This window comes from Nycticebus coucang, chromosome 11, assembly GCF_027406575.1.
Source record: "Nycticebus coucang isolate mNycCou1 chromosome 11, mNycCou1.pri, whole genome shotgun sequence".
Classification (NCBI taxonomy): Eukaryota; Metazoa; Chordata; class Mammalia; order Primates; family Lorisidae; genus Nycticebus; species Nycticebus coucang.
In genome coordinates this window covers 127337079-127358040 of record NC_069790.1, presented here as the reverse complement: position 1 = coordinate 127358040, position 20962 = coordinate 127337079, and the positions used below count along the sequence as shown (strand labels likewise).

At 48.2% G+C, this 20962-nt stretch overlaps 1 protein-coding gene across 4 annotated transcripts in view; it reads left to right on the top strand.

Annotated features, from left to right (window-relative positions):
• Positions 1-20962, top strand: part of PTPRN2 (protein tyrosine phosphatase receptor type N2) — an 834764-nt gene that overhangs the window by 283452 nt on the left and 530350 nt on the right. For all 4 annotated transcript variants that reach the window (XM_053609608.1, XM_053609611.1, XM_053609607.1 and 1 more), the window contains one exon: positions 8470-8830. In XM_053609608.1, coding sequence (XP_053465583.1) covers positions 8470-8830 — 361 coding nt within the window. The remainder of the gene's footprint in view (positions 1-8469; positions 8831-20962) is intronic.

Genomic DNA, 20962 nt, shown 5'->3' with positions numbered 1-20962 from the left:
GGTGGAGGTACTCACCATGATCAGTGGATGGTGGAGGTACTCACTGTGATCACGTGGTCAGTGGAGGTACTCACCGTGATCATGTGGTTGGTAAAGGTACTCACCATTATCTTGTGATTGGTGGAGGTACATACGATGATCATGTGGTTGGTGGAGGTACTCACTACAATCAGTGGTTGGTGGAGGTACTCATTGTGATCACGTGGTTGGTGGAGATACTCACCACAATCATGTGATTGGTGGAGGCACATACCATGATCATGTGTCCGAATGCTCAGTGGTTGTTCATGTGGCAAGCACTGCCATATTAATCTATAGCTATAACACAAAAGCACAATCCATTAAAGAAAAATTTATGAATCAGATTTGTCAAAATTTAAAAACTTTTCTTCTTCAAAAGATAACTGTTGATGTGAGAAGACAAATCAGAGACTGGGAAAAACGTTTGCAAGTAAAACATCTCCAAAAGGCTTTTCCTCAGATACTCTCCAAATTCATTTATAAAAGGGAAAGCTGGCACATAAAAAAAATTGAGCAAAAATATTTGAATAGACAGCTAACCAAAGAAGATAAATGAGTGACAAGTTAATATGAAATGTTCAATGTCATTGTGCATTGGGGAAATGAAAATTCAAACAACAATGAAATATGCTACAAATCTACAGGAACGGCTAAGGTTTAAACTCTGACCATACTGTGTGCTGACAGAGAGGTGGGGGAACTGGAAATCTCACAGGCTACTGATAGAAAGGAACAATATTTGGAAAACATCAGGAGGGTCTCTTACACTGGCCTGTAATCCCTCCATTCCACTTTGACCAAAGATAAAACAAAATCACTTCTGTTCATTCAAAGATTTGTATGTGAATCTTTATAGCAGCTTTCTTTTTTTTATTTATTTATTTTTATTAAATCATAGCTGTGTACATTAGTATGATCATGGGGCACCATACACTTGGTTCATAGATCGTTTGACACATTTTCATCACACTAGTTAACATAGCTTTCGTAGCATTTTCTTAGTTATTTTGCTAAGACCTTTCATGGTAAATGCCCACAACTGCAGAAGCCAAGTGTCTATCAGCAAGTGAGTGGAGAAATGAATTTTGTTTGATCCATAAAATGGAATGCTACTCAGCAATGAAAAAGTGAATGAGCTGTTGAGACATGTGACAGTATGGCTTAATGTCAAAATGACTGTCGATGGAAGACACACAAAGAGCACTTACTGTTAGAATTCCATTTGTATAAGTGTCAGGAAGCAACTCGGGGCTGCCTTATGAGGGGAACATTCATGGGTGACAGAGGAGAATGCTCAGAACAAGTGTGTCCTAATCATTATGTGCTAGCGACACCTCAGCACTTCTGGAAGAGAAAACAAAGGCAGGTAGCCCAACACAAAGATGTATAAAAGGTTTGAATAGCTACTTCATTAAAAAAGATATATAAATGGTGAATGAGAGCATTGAAGGTGCTCAACATCTTTATTCATTAAGGAATGCACTGTAAAATCATGAACAGCTACCATGTCATTTCACTAGATTGGTTAAAAACAAATTTGTAACACCAAGTCTTGATGTGTATGCACAGTGGTAGAAATTGTCAGGTCAGTGGGAGCACGAACTGTCACCGCTGTCTGGTGATTTTTCTAAGGTCAAGTACATTGTGCTTGGCTGGCAGCCCCACCCTTCCTACCAAAGAGGAAGGACGGTGCTGAGGGTGCTGGCGGCCGATGGCTCATGGTGGCTCCATCCCAAACTGGAAACTGCCCAGACGTGGGTCTCCTCCTAGCCCCGTTTCTGAGGAGGGCCCCTGAGACTTTGCAGGGACGTAGTGCCCTTCCTGCCTTCTGCTTGGTCATGCCCAGGAGTAGCACATGCCACGAAGACCATAGCCACAGCCTGCCACCAGCCTCATGCAGGGGGCTTATTTCACTAAAAGAAGAAGACAAGGTCTTGTCATGCCGTTTCCACTGACCCCTGGTGGGAAGCTGAGTGCTGGTGGCAGAGCTGCTCCCAGCTGCACCCAAACTGCGTGCTGGCCACCGCTGCTGGGTGTGTCACCCGTTTCCTTGCCAGGCAGCATTTACCTTCCCACTCCTGAACACTGTCAGTGACAGGCCACACTGTCAGTGACAGGCCACACCTTCTTGCTGGGCAGTCATGCCCTCTGGGAGCCTGTGTCCTCACCAGCTCACTCACTGCTCGTTTGCTCGCCTGTACAGCCAGTGGGCTCAGTGTCTAAGCTGTGGCAGGCACAGAGGTACTGTGTGTGTACCTTAAAGTGTGACCCCATCCTTATTTATAGTAGGGTCCCCAAAGTGTCTCTGCCCTAGCCCCTCTTCCTGGTCCCTCACTGCTTCCTCCTATCCTGGGTTCTCCTGCAGGGTGGGTGGAGGTCCAGGACTGTGCTGAGAGAAGAGGCTGTGTGCAGACACAGAGTACGCAGGGGCAGGGCCTTGAGAGCTGTGCTTTCACCATGTTTCTCTTCAGTGTGGAGTTCTGTGTGGGCAGAAGACATTCTTTTTATTCTCTTTATTTTTTGTTTGACTTCTCATGTCACAATGTGTAAGAAACCTCTTTGGTGTTCTCTGGGGTTACTGCGTGTTACACCTTTGGTGGTTGTTGCTTTTAAATTTCTAAATAGTAGGGGTGCACATGTTTTTGCTGTGTGGAGCTCTGCTGCAGGTGCCCGTCCCCCAAGTAGCATCCATTGTACCCCTTAGATGTGTTTTGCTCCTTCCCCTCCCCAAGTTGATTTCTAATGACTTGTCCTCTGTTCTGTGCATGTGCGAGCCCCTCAGTTAGTTCCATTTATTAGAGATACATGTGGTGTTTGTTTCTGTATTCTTGAGATAATTCGCTTAGGACGAGGGTCTTCAGTTCCATCCAAACAGATTCTTCAGAGCTCACTGGGTGGATGCAGAAAACAAAGCAACAGTGTCACTGCCTAAGGACTCATCGTACCTTCTGCAGATTTGTGTCACATTAGGACAAGAAGGTCCCTAGAGGCCATTAGTCCTGTCACTCTACAAATAGGAAACTGAGGCTGAGAAAGATGAGTAAAATGCTCACTTTCAAACACTGAGATGGTTGTAGAGCTGAAATCAGAATACTAGAATTCTTACTCAGCTTTGCCTTATTTTTGGTTAAAGCCAAAAACCAAGGTACTCAAGTTGCCTTCTCCCAGCTCAGTGGGTACAGGCTCCGTCATCTCTGCCAACTGCACTGTCTGTGGCACGGCCTGAAGCTGCCAGCCCAGCTCTGTCCCTCACTCCCCGTGATCTGGTCTCGTCTGCAGAATGCAGACATGTGTGTCTGTGTGTCTGTGCCGTGGAGCTGCTTCTGTGAGGGTTACAAAGAATCAAAACACATAAAGCCAGACGCTGCCTGGCCTGGTGCTCAGTCTGCTCAGACACGCGAGACTCTTGTCCTCTTGGTCTCTAGGCCTTGTGCTGACCGAGGAGAGAGGTGGGATCCCTGCAGCTCCCTGGTGCCATCATGCCCCACGCTCTCCATCTGCCATGCATGAGGCTGTCAGGCACGGCTGTGGGAAAGGCCATACTGAAAACCAGAGTCTCCCGGAGCAGGACCGATGGGGCAAAGGGGAAGGGCCAGTGGGGCGGGGGCAGCAGCATCTGCCGTGAGGGGTCATTTGTCTCTTCAGAATAATCCCAAACAAGCAGAATATGTGCTCACTTGCAGGTTCCCATAACTTAATGTCCACGCCTCATACTACTGTCCACTTTCTATACTTTGTTGATCCTGTGGATTAGAATTTAACTCTTCTCCAGTCTCTAAGTTTCTGTGACTTTGTGAGAACTGTGGGGCTAATTTTCCTCACTGGAGGCGCCAAGTTTCCCCTTGGGTGGCAGAGACAACGCCACTGACCATCACGGGGCTCCTCTGCTTCTGTCCTGGCCACAGCACGTCAGCAAGAATGGGACCCCCACCCTTTCCCATGTTCGTGGGTGGGCCTGAATTACTCCTGCCCGCTGAAACTTTCCACCACGTGAAGACAGAGAGAGAGAGAGACGAAGGAAAACAGGCAGAGAGAGAGAAGAGAAGCAGACACCTAGAGAGTGAGCAAGTCACCAGAGTCACCTTCGTGGGCAGAGCACAGAAGGGCACCATGGAGTGGCTTCAGCTGCACCCTAATGAGCAGGGACGGAGTGCTCCTGAGTCCACTGCCTCCGCTCCCAGGCCTGGCTGCCTCCTGTGGCACTGTGGACGGCCTCATTAGAAAGCCCATGGACAGCCTCACCGCTGTGTTTTGTCAGCCGGCAGCAACCTCGTCCTGATCAGGAAGCCTGTCAACGGTGCCTTCAGGCTGTGAGACAGACGGAGAAGGCGCATGTTCTGTGGTCAAACGAGGTCCCAATTTGGGTTTCCTAGTTTGTTTTGGATCCTTGGCACAGAGAATATCTGATGAGCCTGAGTGACCAGTGCACAGGCAAAAGTCTCATCCACTCTGTGTGTCCTGGCATGTGTGGGACTCCCAGGACCTCAGGCCGTCTGTCATCTGAATTCATAATTGTGCAGTCTGGGATTGGGCTGGGTGGGCTTCCAGGAGAGGCCTATGCGCCGAAGGAGGGAGGCCTGCTGTTCAGCCCCAGGAAAGCTGGGAACATGAGCACCACGTCCTCTCTTACTGGCAGGCTGCGGATCCAAAGCAGAGGGTGACTACATGGAGTGTGTGAGTTGGCTCCAGGAAGCTGCGCTGGTTTTCTCCCACGGACATTCGTCACTTTCTTCCAAAACCAGTATTGCTTTTCTGAGCTTCTTTACTAGTAAACTCTTAATTAAAGTTATTAATGTCTAAGGCATAACTTCTCAGTTTGAGAGCTGTTTGAGGACAGGGCCATGTCTGAGTCACTCTTCCCCCAAAGAATACAGTCCAGAGAGAGGTACAGGACACCAGTAGCTGTGTGGTGGTGCTGACAGTGGTGATGCTGCTGTTGGTGGTGGGGATGATGGTGGGGATGGAAATGCAATGGGTTAAGAAATGTGCCTAAATCTCAGCTTAAGACACTTAAACTTAAATCTCAGCAAACTTTGGCAGTGTTTCACAAATGCTCCACACACACAAAGTGGTCCATGCCCAGGACGTTCTTAGATTTCTTTTACACACAGCTTGAAGACTTCAAGTATCAGAAGTGCCCACACTGTGTGTTGGAAATTGATCTGTATTCATGCTTTTAGGTTGCTTAATTTCTAGATTTGGGGAGCTACAGCCTTAAAAATTATTCAGCATTATCTCAGGAAACCCCACATCACAGGCATGACTAGTTGAGACTTAAAACCTTTTTTTTTTATTGTTAAATCATAGCTGTGTACATTAGTGCAATCGAGGGGTACAATGTGCTGGTTTCATATACAATCTGAAATATTCTCATCAAACTGTTCAACATAGCCTTCATGGCATCTTTAAAGTAGGGTGAGGGGTTGAAAGTGAGTCACAAAATTTTAAACTCAGAGCTGAAAGTAAAGAAAACAGAGTTGGACGGCTTTACCCCCATCGAGCTGTGTTTTTTTTTTGAGCTGTGGTTTTCTTGACTTCTTTTAAGAACTGAAAGTGTAAGAACCAAGACAAACAACAGTTCTGGTAACAGCAGCAGCTTTTCCACTGCTGTGACCACACCTACTTTCAGACGACGCGCAGGTCACAGAACTCACCAGAGCAGAGACCGCTAAGCTTGTCGTAGTGCAGGTGGGTTCCAGAGTCTAGCACCACCTGTGTGGAGACGTGGAGTCCCAGAAGAATAAGTCACCTTGAGACCACTTTCCCCACTGCTCGTCTTCAACTTGCAGGCCCTCTTGGTTGCAGGAAGACCCCTTCACCTTGAGGACACCACCGCGTCCTCTGTGAGACCCCTGGGGGGACTGGTGAAAGCTGATGGTCACTGCCGTTGCTCTGCTTCTGATAACTACTGAAATATTCTTTTTCCTTTTCACCTTAATTTGATTCAGAGCATAAACAATCTATTTTTGTCACCTGCACAGATCATGTTCTGCGGTGATTTGTGATGCGTCGTGTTGTGCCGGTGTGTCCTGTACCTGCAGCTTCTTGGCTCAGCCTTAATTGAAGGCCCTTTGAGAGGAAGCGCTGGGTCGGGCTGCACCACTGTAGAGAGCAGAGATGCTTGTGGCACCTTAATGAGGCATTTGGACGCGGGTCCCAGCCCCCGGCATGGCGGCCTGGCCAGGTGTTCAGAGACAGCCCTTCTGAATGGAAGTGCAGGCTGAGTTTAAGATTGACATTTATACCCAATTTGTGGGAAATTGCTGGAGGGCTGTTTGTGTGGCAGCGTTTTCTCACCCACCCTCTCTCCACCTCCAGCTTATTTTCTGTTTTCTGATGGAAGAACAGTTGTTTTTAGCTAGTCCTAGGACAAAGTTAAATGATTTAGACAATAGCTAAAGTCATATCGTGTTAGAGATAATAATAAAAAAACCTTAGAGATAACATCCATTTTCTTTCTTTGACAGAAGAAAATTGCGTCTCAAAAGGTTCAGTAATTTTCCTAAGTTCATGCATGAGAACATATTAGAACCCACATCAACCTGTTCCCCAGCTTGCTATCCAATATCCAGGTATTTTTGGAAATGGCCAGACGAGGGGGTCTGAACCACTTGCCTTATTCAGTGAAGCTGCACACCTCACCCGGAGCCACGGTGGGCACCCCACACACTGGACATGGGTCATATGTCCCCAGAAGCACAAGTGCAGGATGTGAATGAGCAAAATCTTAAAAATCCAGGTCCACAGGTCTCCCCACACTGTCCAGGGAGCTCGGACGGTGCTTGCAGGTTCCTCAGCCTCTGTGAAGGCCTCAGAGTTGGAAATCGCTGTTATTCTGATGGAGCCAAAGTCAGAGGTAGAACATCGTGAGTTTTAATAATTTTACAGCTGTCCCACAGGTAGGACAGCACCTGGGCCTGCATTTATATCATGGCAGAAACGACTGGTGAGGAAAACACATCTTCCTGGGAACACTTAAGACATACGTGAGGGGTAAACAGGGAAGGCTCCACGGAAGACCGTGTCAGCCAGGATACGGATCAGCACGTGACATTAGGGTGTCATCAAGCCAGAGCCCTGGCAAGGTCCCTGTGCACCACATGGCAGTTAAAACAGTGGGATATAAAAATGTCTCAGATAATCAGAAAAGGAGCTGGAGTGAACTAAAGACGTCCAGATAAGGTACCTACAGCCTCCGTGAAGGTGGCTGAGCAACAAACATATCAGGGAGCCGTGCACGTTGGGTTGTGACAAATGCCAGTGCAGGAAGAGGAGGGCAGTTAGCGTGTGAGACACTCAGCACCGCTGGCCATCGGGGAGTGCGGATCAAACCACCAGGATGACCATGACAAAAAAGGGTGAAAAATAGTAAGTCTGGGCAAGGGTGTGGAGGAGTTGGAATCCTCATCTGTTACCAGTGGGCTGTGAAAGTGGGCGCGGTGCAGTCGGCAGCTCCACATAGGTCACTGTGGCCTCACCATCTGCCCAGCAGTGTGGGCCCCAGGAGAACTAAGACACGTCCACCCTGAGACTCCCACACGGCTGCTCAGAGCGGCACTGTTCAAGATAGCCCAACATGGGAACAACCCAAATGCCTGTCAGCTGATCAGTGACTGAACAAAACATGGTCTGAACATGCGATGGGGCATCGTTCAGCCCAGAAGGGCGGGAGTCCTGACCCCTGTTGCCATGTGGACACACCTTGTGGACACACACTGAGCTCTGTGAAACAAGCTGGACGCAGAAGGCCACATGAAATGCGACTTGGTTTACTGAAACGTCCCAAATAAGCAGACCCATAGAGACAGAAAGTCAACTGGTGTTTCCAGGGCTGGGGGGTGGGAAACTGCAGAGATTCTTGAGGAGAGGAAAATGTTCTGGAATTAAATAGTGGTGATCTGCACAACTCTTTGAACATACTAAAAAAACACTAAAATGAGTGAATTTCATGGCGTGTATTACCTTAATAAAGCTATTATTTAAGTAGCTGTATAAAATCAGCACATTGTACCCCATAAATGCATTAATGTACACAGCTATGATTTAATTAAAAAAAAAAAGGCAGCTATGGCAGTGATTTTCAACTGGTGTGCCATGAGATGATCTTAGGTGTGCTGCAAAAGTTTTTAAAGATCATTAATTAAATTATTTTCAAAGCACACTAAGTATATTATTATTATTTTCTACTCTTTTTTTTCTTTTTTTTTTTGTTCAATGTAATTTAAGTGTGCTGTGGCAGTTTAACTATAGGTTTAAATGTGCTGTGAGATAAAAAAGGTTGAATAGCCCTGACCTGGGGAGTGAGGCAGTGAGTGGCTGGCTGGCAGAGTCCGGGACACAAGCCTGGCCTGCATGGCACTTCGGTGCCTGGGCTGAGGGTGTTGCAGCCCTGCGGCTGACCGCGGAGAGGCAACTGCTGCCCTGTGTTGTTTGTTCTCTGTCTCCCAGGGTGCTGACTCCCTCCCCGAGAGCATCCTGACATACATGGCCCGCACCTCTGCGTTGACCTATCCTCTGGGGCCCCGGGCCCAGCCCCCCGAGGGCCTCCAGCTGCGGACCTTCAGCCAGGCCCAGCCTGATGAGCTCAGCCCCAAGGCGGACGGAGGCATGGACACACATCATCTGGTGGCAGCCCTTGGTGCCTACACTGCTCAGAGGCTGCCTGCGTCCTCCAGGGAGGACGACCTGGGGCCACAGCACCTCCTGCACGTGCCCCCACAAGTGCCCAGGCCCCTCTCGGCACTCACCGCCTCCCAGAAGTGGCCTCTGCCTCCAGGAGACTCCAAAGAGAAGCCTGGCACTGGTGAAGGTGAGTCAGCCCCCTGGTGCCCTGCTGCCTGTGGGGGTTCCCCTGGGCTCCCTCCAAGTGTGCTCCCCACCACCACCCTCTTCATCCCCATCAATAACTACATGTCCGTCGTCATCATCCCCACCACCAACAGTGACAGCAGTACCACACTGCTACTGGTGTCCCGTGCCTTGCTCCGAACTATGTTCTATGGGGAAAGAATGACTCAGCCCTGTCCTCAAACATCTTTCAAACTGAGATGAAAGTTATGCCATAGACGTTAATAACTATAATTAAGCATTTACTAGTAGAGAGGCTCAGAAAAGCAGCACTTGTTTTTGTGAGGGGTTTTTGTGAGGGCTTCAGGGCGTGCTTCCCTTAGGGTCTATAGCAGGAGTGAGGTTGTGCAATGTGGGTGAGGAACAGGGTCGAGGCCGGGCCTAGCCCCCAGCCTGAGCTGCCAAAATCATGTGGGAGAATGGACCGAGAACACTTTCAGTCAGGCATCCACAGTCCTCCCCACAGGCCTCACCTCCCGTGGCCAAACCTGTGGCCGCCCCACACACATGCTCACCGGAGTCCCTGTCACTCTGGCACAGTGGGTGTGTGGTGTGGTCCCAGGAGTGGCTAGTGTGATGGCTCCACAGCTGTTAGCGTCTTCCCGTGAGTGGTGACCAGGCTGGGGTCAGCCAGGGCAGGTGCAGGCTCGCTGTTTCCTGCCCATTGATGCACAGAGGACCCTAATCTGCTTGTCCTCTGGCAGCTTCTTCCTGGGGCCTCCAGCAGAGGATCCTGATAAACTATGGCTCTTCCTCGAGAGCAGCACAAAGCCCAGGAGCTGCAGACAATGGTTACAGTCCCTGGCTGAGCCTCCCTCATGGTCCCTGGCTAACCCTCCCTTAGCATCGGCCCTCTCCGTTGGCCATGCACAAGCTTGTTGGGAGGGGCCCCGACAGGCCCGCTTTCTGCGCTCTGTCCCTTACTGCTGTTTATGAATGGGAGGAATGGATGGTGATAGAGGGAGGGATGTAAATGCTACTGGTGTCTTCCCCTCATTCCTGTTTTGGGAAAAAGGCCTAGGAGGAAGCAGATCGCACCCTTGACTGAAAATCATTTTCACATAAAACCATCAGAGAGGGCTATGTTCTGGTGGGTTCTGGAGACTTCCTTTCCTGGGCAGTTTCCTGTCCAGGCTGCTTCTCCTGGGTCAAACCCTGTGCTCCTCTGAGGAGCCCCGGCCACACCTGTGGCCTCCTCCGCACTATGACTGCTGTCCCTAGCCTCTGGGCCCCAGCCCAGCCCCAGGTCCCCGCAGCTGCTCGAGCTCCCTGGGCCAGCCCCTCTGCCCACCTCTCCGGCCTTCTGCCTTCCTCCTCCTCTTCCCCAGTCTTGTTCCCGTCTCCCACCCTGTCCCCCACAACTTAGAACTTCCAGTTTGATGTCTGTGCTAGTCCCTGGGAATTGGAGGAGGTGACCATCAGGTCTGTCTGGGGAGTTGGTGTGTAGGAAGGGCGAGCTCCACATTCAGAATCAGCTCCCCACTCCTTGGCGCCTTCCCACCGCTCTTTACACCTGAGGTACGGGTGTTAAGGGGACATGCTCTTCCCGTGCCCTGAGACCCTGCTACTTACATCACCTCGGCACCTTTCCTGTGCTGCTATGCTCCTGATTATCATTCTATGAAGACGTCTTCCTGACTACACGGTACCTTAGAAAGTGCCGTGTGAGGTGTCAAACACTAGATACCGTGCTGGGGAGAATTGCACCACGATATCTGCTTGTCACCCAGGGACAGTGCACGGTGACTCAGAGCACAGCAACTCTCTTGCTGTCCCGTGGCTTCTGTGCACCCAGTACTGTTCCCTCCTCCCCTCACACCTTTAAAGCAAATCCAGGCTTGGGGAGATGTCATCTGGTTGTGTTTCCAAGTCATATTACTGAAAGGGGTTCTTTTCCTCTGTACAGACATAACTGCCGTTGCTTTATCACGCCTAAAGCTTCATAGTATTGTTCAGATTTTACCAAGTACCTAGTCAAGGCTCAGATTTCCCAGGTGTCAGGCATTTGTCCATAGTTGGTTCTTCTGAAGCAGGATCCACAGATGGTCCCTCAGGCAAGTGGGTGGGTCTGTTCTTCCCCTTTGAACACTGGAGGTTTCTCCATTCTCAAACCAACATCATTTGTCGTGCGGAATTTTCCACTTGCCGTGTGGTGCTGGTTACATTCAGAGGTATTAACTGGGTCTCTGCTCTGTAGCTCCTGTGAGGAGCAGCTGGGCCCAGAGCTGTGGTCACTTGTGTTCAGAGTTTAGGAAGAAGGCTCCAGAGGGGCTCTGTGCTCCCTGGAGGAGGCGTGTGGAGTGTGGCCGTGTCTCTGTTCAATGGGCCTGGCAGACCTTGGTCCCACAGACAGTTCAGGTCCCTCCCCACTCACCCACAGGACAGGGCACCATCCTCACCTCAAGAACAGCCTGTGGTTGCACATTTGTGTGATTCTGTGGTAGTGAGGACAGTAGACTGGGCCTCTCTCATCACTGTTTGTGTGTGAGAGGCCCACAGGTGCCTGGCGCAGGATTGGTGGGTGAATGAATTCTTCCATTAAGCAACTCTGTTGCTTCTCTTTCTTTTCTCTTTTCTCTCTCTCTCTCTCTCTCTTTTTTTTTCTGAGACAAAGTCTCACTCTGTCACCCAGGCTAGAGTGCCATTGTGCCAGCCTAGCTCACAGCAACCTCAAACTCCTGGGTTCAAGTGATCCTCTTGCCTCAGTCTTCTGAGTAGCTGGGGCTACAGATGCCCACCACAAGGCCTGGCTAGATTTTCTATTTTTAGTAGAGACAGAGTCTCACTCTTGCTCAGGGTGGTCTTGACCTCCTGAGCTCAAGTGATCTGCCCGTCTCAGCCACCCAGGGAGCTGGCATTACAGTTGTACTCTCCTTAAATGACAGTGTTATTAGCAGCCTCATTTCCTCATTAGGAAACTGAGTCTCAAGAGGTTAAACGGTGGCACCTGATCGAGAATTTAGGTGAATTAAGAGAAAGTTGGAGCTCCTAAGGGCCCACTGTCTAAAGTCAAGTTTAGGTGGGGTATGGTGGCTCACGCCTATAATTATAGCACTCTGGGAAGCTGAGACAGGTGGATTGCTTGAGCTCAGGAGTTCAAGGCTAGCTTGAGCAAGAGTGAGACCCCGCCTCTACTAAAAATAGAAAAACTAGCTGGGTGCTATGCCAGGCACCTGTAGTCCCAGCTGCTAGAGAAGCTGAGGCAAGAGGATCACTTGAACCCAGGAGTTTGAGGTTGCTGTGAGCTGTGACGCTGTGGCACCCTACCCAGGGTGATAAAAAAAAAAAAAATCAGGTTTAAACACAGTTTACTGTGCTGCCTTGGCTGGGCTTTGGTGAGTAAAGGGTCCTCACCTCTAGGCTTCCAGCTTTCTCTGCACCTGTGCCTAGCTGGTGCTGAGCCTCACAGGGACCTGAGCAGGTCAGGGGAGCTCTGAAGGTGTGGCCAGGGAGGCCAGAGGGAGATGCCCCAGTGCTGGGGGTTCTGAGAGGTGCCCAGTGCAGGATCAGCTAAGTTGGGAGGGAAAAGGGTTTCTCTCCTTGCAGTGTCCAGTGACAAGGGAGGAGGGCAGAAACCAGCATCTCCCTGTGAAGCTCAGCCAGGATGCCCCAGACCTAGCGTGTGGCACCGCAGGCTCCCTTGGTGCTCAGCAGTGAGCAGCCCAGCCAGGCTGCTTTCCACACCACTCCCTGGAAAACTAACACCATTTGGTATGACCTCCTCCCAGGACGCCTTTGGGCATTGGACAGATGGACTGTGTCCATGGGGACAGAAGCCTGTGTGACGAGGCCGGGTGCCAACAGCCTCTCCATGGAATCCAGCTCTGCCCCTAATGGAGAACCTTGGGCAGGTCCAGAGGGCCTCTGTGCTGTGTCTGCTCCTCCCTTTTTTATTTTTTATTTTGCCAAACTTCTGGGGCTTGTGTTTTCCTAGATTTGTCTAGATAGCCATCCTTAACACCCAAAGAGCAGCTGTGCCCAAGCAGAAAGGGGAGCCCCTGTGACAAAGCCAAAGGGAAACCTGTGTGACCAGACAGGAGGGCACCCTCTGGGTCAGGCCCACACACCTCTGGAGGGTCAGTCCTTGGGCAGGGGTGAAGGGGCCGGGCGAGGGGCAGATGGGTCAGGCTGCTGACTTGATGCACATGCAAAAGTCTATCTGGCAAATCTTAGAGAAGATATTTTGTTCCTTCTTTCTTTCATTATTTACATCTTGTCTTTTTTATAGGAAGCTTTAAAGAGAGTTGCAAGTAAGACTGTGTAAGGTGGGGTAATGGGAAGGATGCCGGGAAGGGCAGTGCTGCGGGATGGAGTACAGAGCTCACCCATCTAACTTCTGGAGCTCCCCGCCATACCAGCAACCCACCCTCTGTGGTTTTGCCTCTTACTGAGTCCGAGAGTTGGGAACACACAGTGTGTGGCCCCTTCAGTGGTGCCTTCACTTTGTGATAGCATCTCAGGTCCCTTTACAACTCTTTGTAGCTCATTTCTTTTCAGCACTGAATAATATTGTATTATTATGGTATTCTTCACAACATCCACTGAATGGACATACCACAGTTTATGTATCTTTTCGCCTACAGTGGAACATCTTGTTTGTTTCCAAGTATTGCCAATTATGAATGAAGCTGCTGTAACAGCTCTGTGCAGGTTTTATGTAGATAAAAGATTTAGCTCCTTTTGGTAAATATCAAAAAGCATAATTGCTAGATTATTGTAGCAAGAGCACGTTTAGTTCTGTAAGAAATGGAAGTGGTCGTGTACTGTTGTGCCCCCACCATGGCGAGCGTTCCTGTCTCTCGTGCCCTCAGCAGTGCTGGCCGTGTCTGTGCCCTGACTGGGTGCTCTGACAGCTGCATGGTGGCATCTTGCTGCTGTTCTAGCTTGCATTTCCCTGGTGTCATATGACATGGAGCATCTTTTCATACGTCATGTGCTTATTTTTATCTGTTTATCTTATTTGGTAAGGCGTCTGCTGTGGTCATGGGCTATGTTTTATTCAGGCTATTTGTTTTCTTATTGTTATTTTGAAATGTCTTGTATATTATGGACTTCAGTCCTTTATCAGATAATGTCTTTTGTGAATTTTTCTCCCAGTCTGTGGCTTGTCTCTTCATTCTCTTGACAGTGTCTTTCCTGGAACAGACATTTTTAATTTTAATAAAATCCAAGTTAGCAATTATTTTGTTAATGGATCATACCTTTGGTGTCATATTTAAAAAGGCTTCACCAGATCCAAGGTTTAGATTCTTTCCCTATGTTATCTTGAAGGAGATTTAATAGTTATTAATTTTATAATTAGGTCTATGACCCATTGCGAGTTAATTTTTGTGAAGGGTGTAAGGTCTGTGTCTAGGTTCACTTTCTTTTTTAACATAACAATGTCCAGTTGTTTCGCACCATTTGTTGAAAAGACCATCTTTTCTCTATTGTATTATCTTTGCCTTTTCATCAAAGACAGTTGACTGTGTGCATCTGGGTCTATTTCTGGGCCTTCTTTCCTGCCCCTGGATCAATCTGTTCATTCTTTCACCAACACCATACTGTCCTGGGCACGTTGTGGTAGGTCTTGAAACTGGGTTGTGTCAGTGCACCAACTCTGGTCTTTGTCCCTCAATATTATGTTGCCTATTCTGGGTCTTTAGCCTTACATATAAACTTTAGAATAAGGTTGTCCATATCTAGAAAATAATTTTCTGGGATTTTGGCTGGGAGTAAACTGAATCTATAGGTGAAGTAGGGAAGAACCAACATCTTTACAACGTGGAGTGTTTGGGAGCCATTCACAGTCCTGAAAGACACATGGGCAATGCTGCAATCCTGGGATGCTAAAATCCTGAAAGATCAAAATCCTGAAAATATAATTGTGGGGGATAAAATAATTTAAAATGTCTTTAAAATTTATTTGTTTACATTTTTAAAGGCAGATTTGTTTGAGAAACATAGAAATAAGACAGAACACTTCACACCACTTTACACAGTAAACCAGCAACAACGGCACACGTGTTTTTGCAGCAGAAGCAGGAACGCTGGCGACAGCTGCCCAGGATTGACCGTTGTGAGCAGACAGACCATCACACAGAGAAACAGGCTGAGAAAGGGAGGCATGCAAGCGCACACCACTGGCGGGAGTCTGTGCTCACAGCCTCTGACCGCAGGCATCTGAAACCTCACAGCAGACACACCGAGTCTGTGGCAAGACCTGTCAAAGTCAGGAGTGGGTCACCACCACATATGCCAAAGGGCCTGAGAAATTTTGTCTTTCACAAATGCAGATGTACAAAAAGGATATCTCTTGGTTTACTGGGGGAAGTTTCAATGTTTTTATGTGGATGAGTGGGGATGCTGAGGTGTCCTCTCAGTCTAGGGCAGGGAACTTTGTGACCTGGGGATTCTGACTTAGTTCTGGGGTTTGAAGGCCACAAGCCTGGAGTTCTGATGTCACAGCAGCATAGAACAGTCCCCCTCTCTTAGAGAGGCCCATTTACCTTCTGACATTGTTCTCTGGGTGCCCGGCTGATTGGACAGTTCTGCCAACATTGAGGACAGGTCTGCCTACCTCATCCACTCAGATTCACATGGTAGTCTCTTCTGGAAACACCCAGGATAATGCTTCGGCAGGTTTCTAGGGATTCCTTGATCCAGTCAAGTTCACACATCCACTCCTTGTCAACTTGGCACCGTATGCACGTCCTTAAACTACACATCATTTCCAAACAAAGATGGTAGCAAGGTCTTAGTTCCACTTTGTATGAAGCATCTGTCTGTGATCATGGTTTGGGGGAGTTTGCAATCAGGAATTTTAGTCTTCAGGTATTTGGACTTTAAGGGTGTTGGTCTTAGGAACTTTGATCTTTCAGCATTTAGGATCACGGCATTTGGGAATGAGTCCTGAGGATCATGAGCCAGACCCGAGTCTTACTGTCCATGACTATGGGATGTCCCTGACAAATATTGAGTCAGACCCGAGTCTTGCTGTCTGTGACCGTGGGATGTCCCTGAGGAATATTGAGTCAAACCTGAGTTCTTGCTGTCTGTGACCATGGAATGTCCCTGAGGATCATGAGTCAGACCTGAGTTCTTACTGTCCGTGACTGTGGGATGTCCTTGAGGATCATGAGTCAGACCCGAGGCTTGCTGTCCATGACTGTGGGATGTCCATGAGGAATATTGAGTCAGACCTGAGTTTTGCTGTCCGTAACTGTGGGATGTCCCTGAGGATCATGAGTCAGACCCAAGTCTTGCTGTCCATGACCATGGGGTGTCCTTGAGGAATATTGAGTCAGACCTGAGTCTTGCTGTCTGTGACTGTGGGATGTCCCTGAGGATCATGAGTCAGACCCGAGTCTTGCTATCCATGACCATGGGGTGTCCCTGAGGAATATTGAGTCAGACCTGAGTCTTGCTGTCTGTGACTGTGGGATGTCCCTGAGGAATACTGAGTCAGACCTGAGTCTTACTGTCCATGACCATGGGTGTCCATCATCTATTCAGTTCTTTGATCTGTCTCGTCCGAGTGCTTGGTTTCCTCATGTGGACATTTTACATATTTTGCCTAAAGCTGTTGTCTCTCAAGACCCGATGGCATGGAGAGATTATGGAAGTCACTGCAGGGTGCACCAAATACACTTTCTAAACAGTTAACTAGAATCAGAGACAAATGACATGTGGCATGTCCACTCGCAGTGACTCCCAGTCTAATCCTGCTCACTGGTCAAACACCAAACCACAGTGAGCAGGAAGCAAAACCTGTTACCAGCCCACCATAATGATTCCTTCCAGCATCTTGACCCTGGATTCTTCAGTGCTGGGCGGGAATCACAGGACCTGATGTGCTCTGTGCTGCCAACTTTTGGCCCCAGTGTCTTTCCAATGCACCTCATTGTCTTTTATAATGTGTGCCTTACTATATTTTGCTTGTATGGCCAAGGTGATCACTGGCCTCACCCCTGCCGTTTCCTGTGCTGAGATGTATTTTGTCAGATTGATGTGGAACAGGAAGGTGATGTGGACTCAGAAGAACTTGCTTCTGCTGCTGGCTCTGCAATTTTCTCGTTGTCCAACTCTTAGCATGTTTATTCACTGATCACCTATCCGTTCAAATAGCACCTGCTGATCCCCCACCATCACTGAGGTGGTAGAGTTGTCATAAATGCGTTTTGGGTCCTCTTCTCCCTCAAACCTCCCATGACTCCCAAATCCTGTTTGTCCACAGCAGTGGTGGTGTCTGCTTCCTCCCTGGTGGTGGGAATGCCATCCTGAGTGGTCTCATGCAGAGCTGGCAGCATGCCCAGCATCCCAGCATCAGGGGCTCTTACTTTTCACAGTGACAGCAGTAGATTATAGTGCAGAAGAAACAGATTCAAATACTCTTTTTACCCTGGAGAAAATACACCCACAATTTTGAGGTCATTTTCACTTGAAAGGAAGCACCTGCTGCTGTTTCCATTTTTGAAGAAATCCATTCATATTTGAACACAGGCCAGCCCTGCTCTGTGCTCCAAACCCAGCCATGCCTTTTGGCTTTTAAGAAAAACAGGACCAAATCGGCCACCTAATCACTGGGGCAAAGAGGCTGCTCTCAGAGCTGCTCCCTGAGGAAGCTGCTGGTGAGCTCTCAGTCTTGGACCCAGCCTCTGGCTGGAGCTAATGAGCACCTCCTGAAACAGAAATAGAAAGCACCTGTATTATCAGAGAGCCTCTCAAGCCAAGGAAAACATGGGCCCACGTTTAGGCTGCAAAGCCCAAGGCCTTCACCTGAGCCTGTCACTACATTGCCAGCAAGAGCCTGCATTCTCCCCTTGTGGGGGAGAAAGGAGGGTCCTGGGCACTTGGGGTTGAAAGGGCGGCACTCGACCAGCAGAGATCTCACAAGTCACCAATGCTTGTACGAAAGGTTGTTATTGGCAACGGATGCTGAAGAGCAGCACCAAGGAGGAGAGAAAAGAGAGAGGGACCAAAAGAAAAGCGCACCTTTATACAGGTTTAGTTAGGGGAAGTCTCAGCATGGTGATGGGATGGTGGAATAGCCAATAAGGAGTTACTGCTCTGGCGGGAAGAGCCGTTAGGGGCAGGCCATAAGTTTGAAATTTTCAGCGGGTAATTGGGACAAGGAGATGAGGTAAGTTTTGCGACTGGGAGATAAGGAGATGTCTAGTAGGCAACTCCCTGTTGTTCAGAGGGCAACTCCCTGTGCTTGGAAAGGAGCTGTAACTTTAAGAGTGAGACACAGATTAATCAGGGACACTGGCCACCTACATTCTAGACAGCATTTCTAGAACTTGGCCAGACAACTCTCACCATTGAGAGAGTATTTCTATGAATGCTGGTTCGGCCCATGTTGGTAATTTAGTGAGCTTTCCCTTTCCCCCCCGGCAACCACATCTGAAAAGTTCTATATTCTAGTCCGGTGTTTGCTGCCCAGCATGCTCCAGACTGCTGTTGTAACTCACTTAACATTCTGAGCATGCAAAGTCATGCTAATGTGACTCTATGAGACATTCTTTAGGAAGCAATTCGACTGCCAATTCTCATCACCAACTGAAGTTGTATAATTAATGCCAAAGGTAATTTGATATGTTTTTTCTTCTTTGCCTCACTATTGCGTGTATGTGAGAGAGAGAGTTAGAATGGGCAAATACAGAGACCTGTGAGTATAAAATTGCATGGCCTGGTGGAGCAATGAGAGCTTTGTTCCAGCCTGCAGTTGGGGCACTGTTCATTAGCCAATGGGAGTGATAGTCCCACTTAGCTCTGATATCTTTTGCTCTTAAAATTGGAAGGAGAACACATTTTGCTTTCCTTATGTTGTTTTTAGTGAAAATAGATAGGATGTTGACTATCATTATGTCCATATCTCCTGGGTAGAAGCCCAAATGAGGACAGGTACAATAATAAGATCCTATCGAATTTATCTGAATCCTTGGCAAATACCTAAGTGTTGGACTCCAGCAATTAAGTGGACTACATGCCCTCTAAACAAAAGGAGCACAGCCAGTTCATGATGGTGGTGATGGTGATACTGTGACAGTGGTGATAGTGTGTTGGTGATGGTAACGGTGATGATGATGATGGTGGTGGTGTGATGGTGGTGGTGATAGTAGTGGTGGTGATGGTGATGATGGTGGTGGTGATGGTGATGATGGTGGTGGTGATGGTGGTGGTGGTGGTGATAGTGGTGGTGGAGGTGATTGTGGTGATGATGGTAGTGATGGTGGTGGTGATAGTAGTGGTGGTGATGGTGATGATGGTGGTGGTGTGATGGTGGTGGTGATAGTAGTGGTGGTGATGGTGGTGGTGATGGTGGTGATAGTGGTGGTGGAGGTGATTGTGGTGATGATGGTGGTGGTGATAGTAGTGGAGGTGATGGTGATGATGGTGGTGGTGTGATGGTGGTGGTGATAGTAGTGGTGGTGATGGTGATGATGGTGGTGGTGGTGGTGATAGTGGTGGTGGAGGTGATTGTGGTGATGATGGTGGTGGTAATAGTAGTGGTGGTGATGGTGATGATGGTGGTGGTGTGATGGTGGTGGTGATAGTAGTGGTGGTGATGGTGATGATGGTGGTGGTGATGGTGATGATGGTGGTGGTGATGGTGGTGGTGGTGGTGATAGTGGTGGTGGAGGTGATTGTGGTGATGATGGTGGTGGTGATAGTAGTGGTGGTGGTGATAGTGGTGGTGATGGTGGTGGTGAGGGTGATCATGGTGATGATGGTGGTGATGGTGGTGGTGGTGGTGATGATGGTGGTGATGGTGGTGGTGGTGGTGATGATGTTGGTGGTGATGATGGTGTTGGTGGTGGTGGTGGTGGTGGAGGGGATCATGGTGGGGGTGATGAGTTTGGATGTGTGGATGTGGCTAAACTGTGAACCTTCATATATACATGGTTATAAAAGCACTTGGCAAAAGCTGTGACGCATGAATCACATCTCCCACGTTAAAGCAGTTTTGCACAGAGGTTATCTGCATGCTGTTCCTATTCTCTGGCATTTACCACATTTTGTTTGGGAGCCCCTGTTAAGATGTATAGTTCCTGTAGGTCAGGCCCACAGCAGTTGTGTGTGCTAAGTCATTGTGAGAGGCTCTCTCACCCCAGGCCTTACATATTTGATATCCTGACATTTTGTGTAATTGCTCTGCTAGAGTCCACTTAGAACATTGAAAGCTACTTAAAATGTCATTATAAGCTGGCCAGATCTCCGAATTATATGATACAGTTGACGGAACAAAAGAGCATGCTACTTTGATGGTCATGTTATCTGTGCTCTGTGCTGTGGGTCTTCTTTAACCCATCACGGTAGTTGGACTTTTTGAAACATATTTTCTCATTTCTCTTCATCTTCAAATGACTGACAGTGGATGCTTCGAGATGGCTCAGTGTGGCCACAAAGCACATGTGTGTGTGGTTGCAGAGGTTACTCAGGAGCTGATTTCTGGTGGGCACTAATCATTCTCACCACGAGCTAGTCAGCAACTTAGAATCTTCTATTGTATGATTATGGCTTTTAAGAAGTTATTTTTCACTAATGATAATCTAAGAAGTTTCTTTTTCAGATGAGAGGAGGTAATTTTAGGAATTATACTTTATTATTGCATTTTGAAGGTAGATATTTCTTTTTTTTTTTTCTTATTGTTGGGGATTCATTGAGGGTACAATAAGCCAGGTTATACAGATTGCATTTGTTAGGTAAAGTCCCTCTTGCAATCATGTCTTGCCCCCAGAAGGTGTGGCACACACCAAGGCCCCCCCCTTCCCTCTCTCTGCTTTTCCTTCCCCCCATAACCTTAATTGTCATTAATTGTCCTCATATCAAAACTGAGTACATAGGATTCATGCTTCTCCATTCTTTTTTTATTATTATTATTAAATCATAGCTGTGTACATTGATATGATCATGGGGCATCATTCACTAGCTTCACAGAGCGTTTGACACACTTTCATCACACTGGTTAACATAGTCTTCCTGGCATTCTCTCAGTTACTGTGCCAAGACACTTACATTCCACATTTACCAAGTTTCACACATACCCTTGTAAGATGCACCGCTGGTATAATCCCACCAATCCCGTTCCCTCTACCCACCCCCTCCCTCC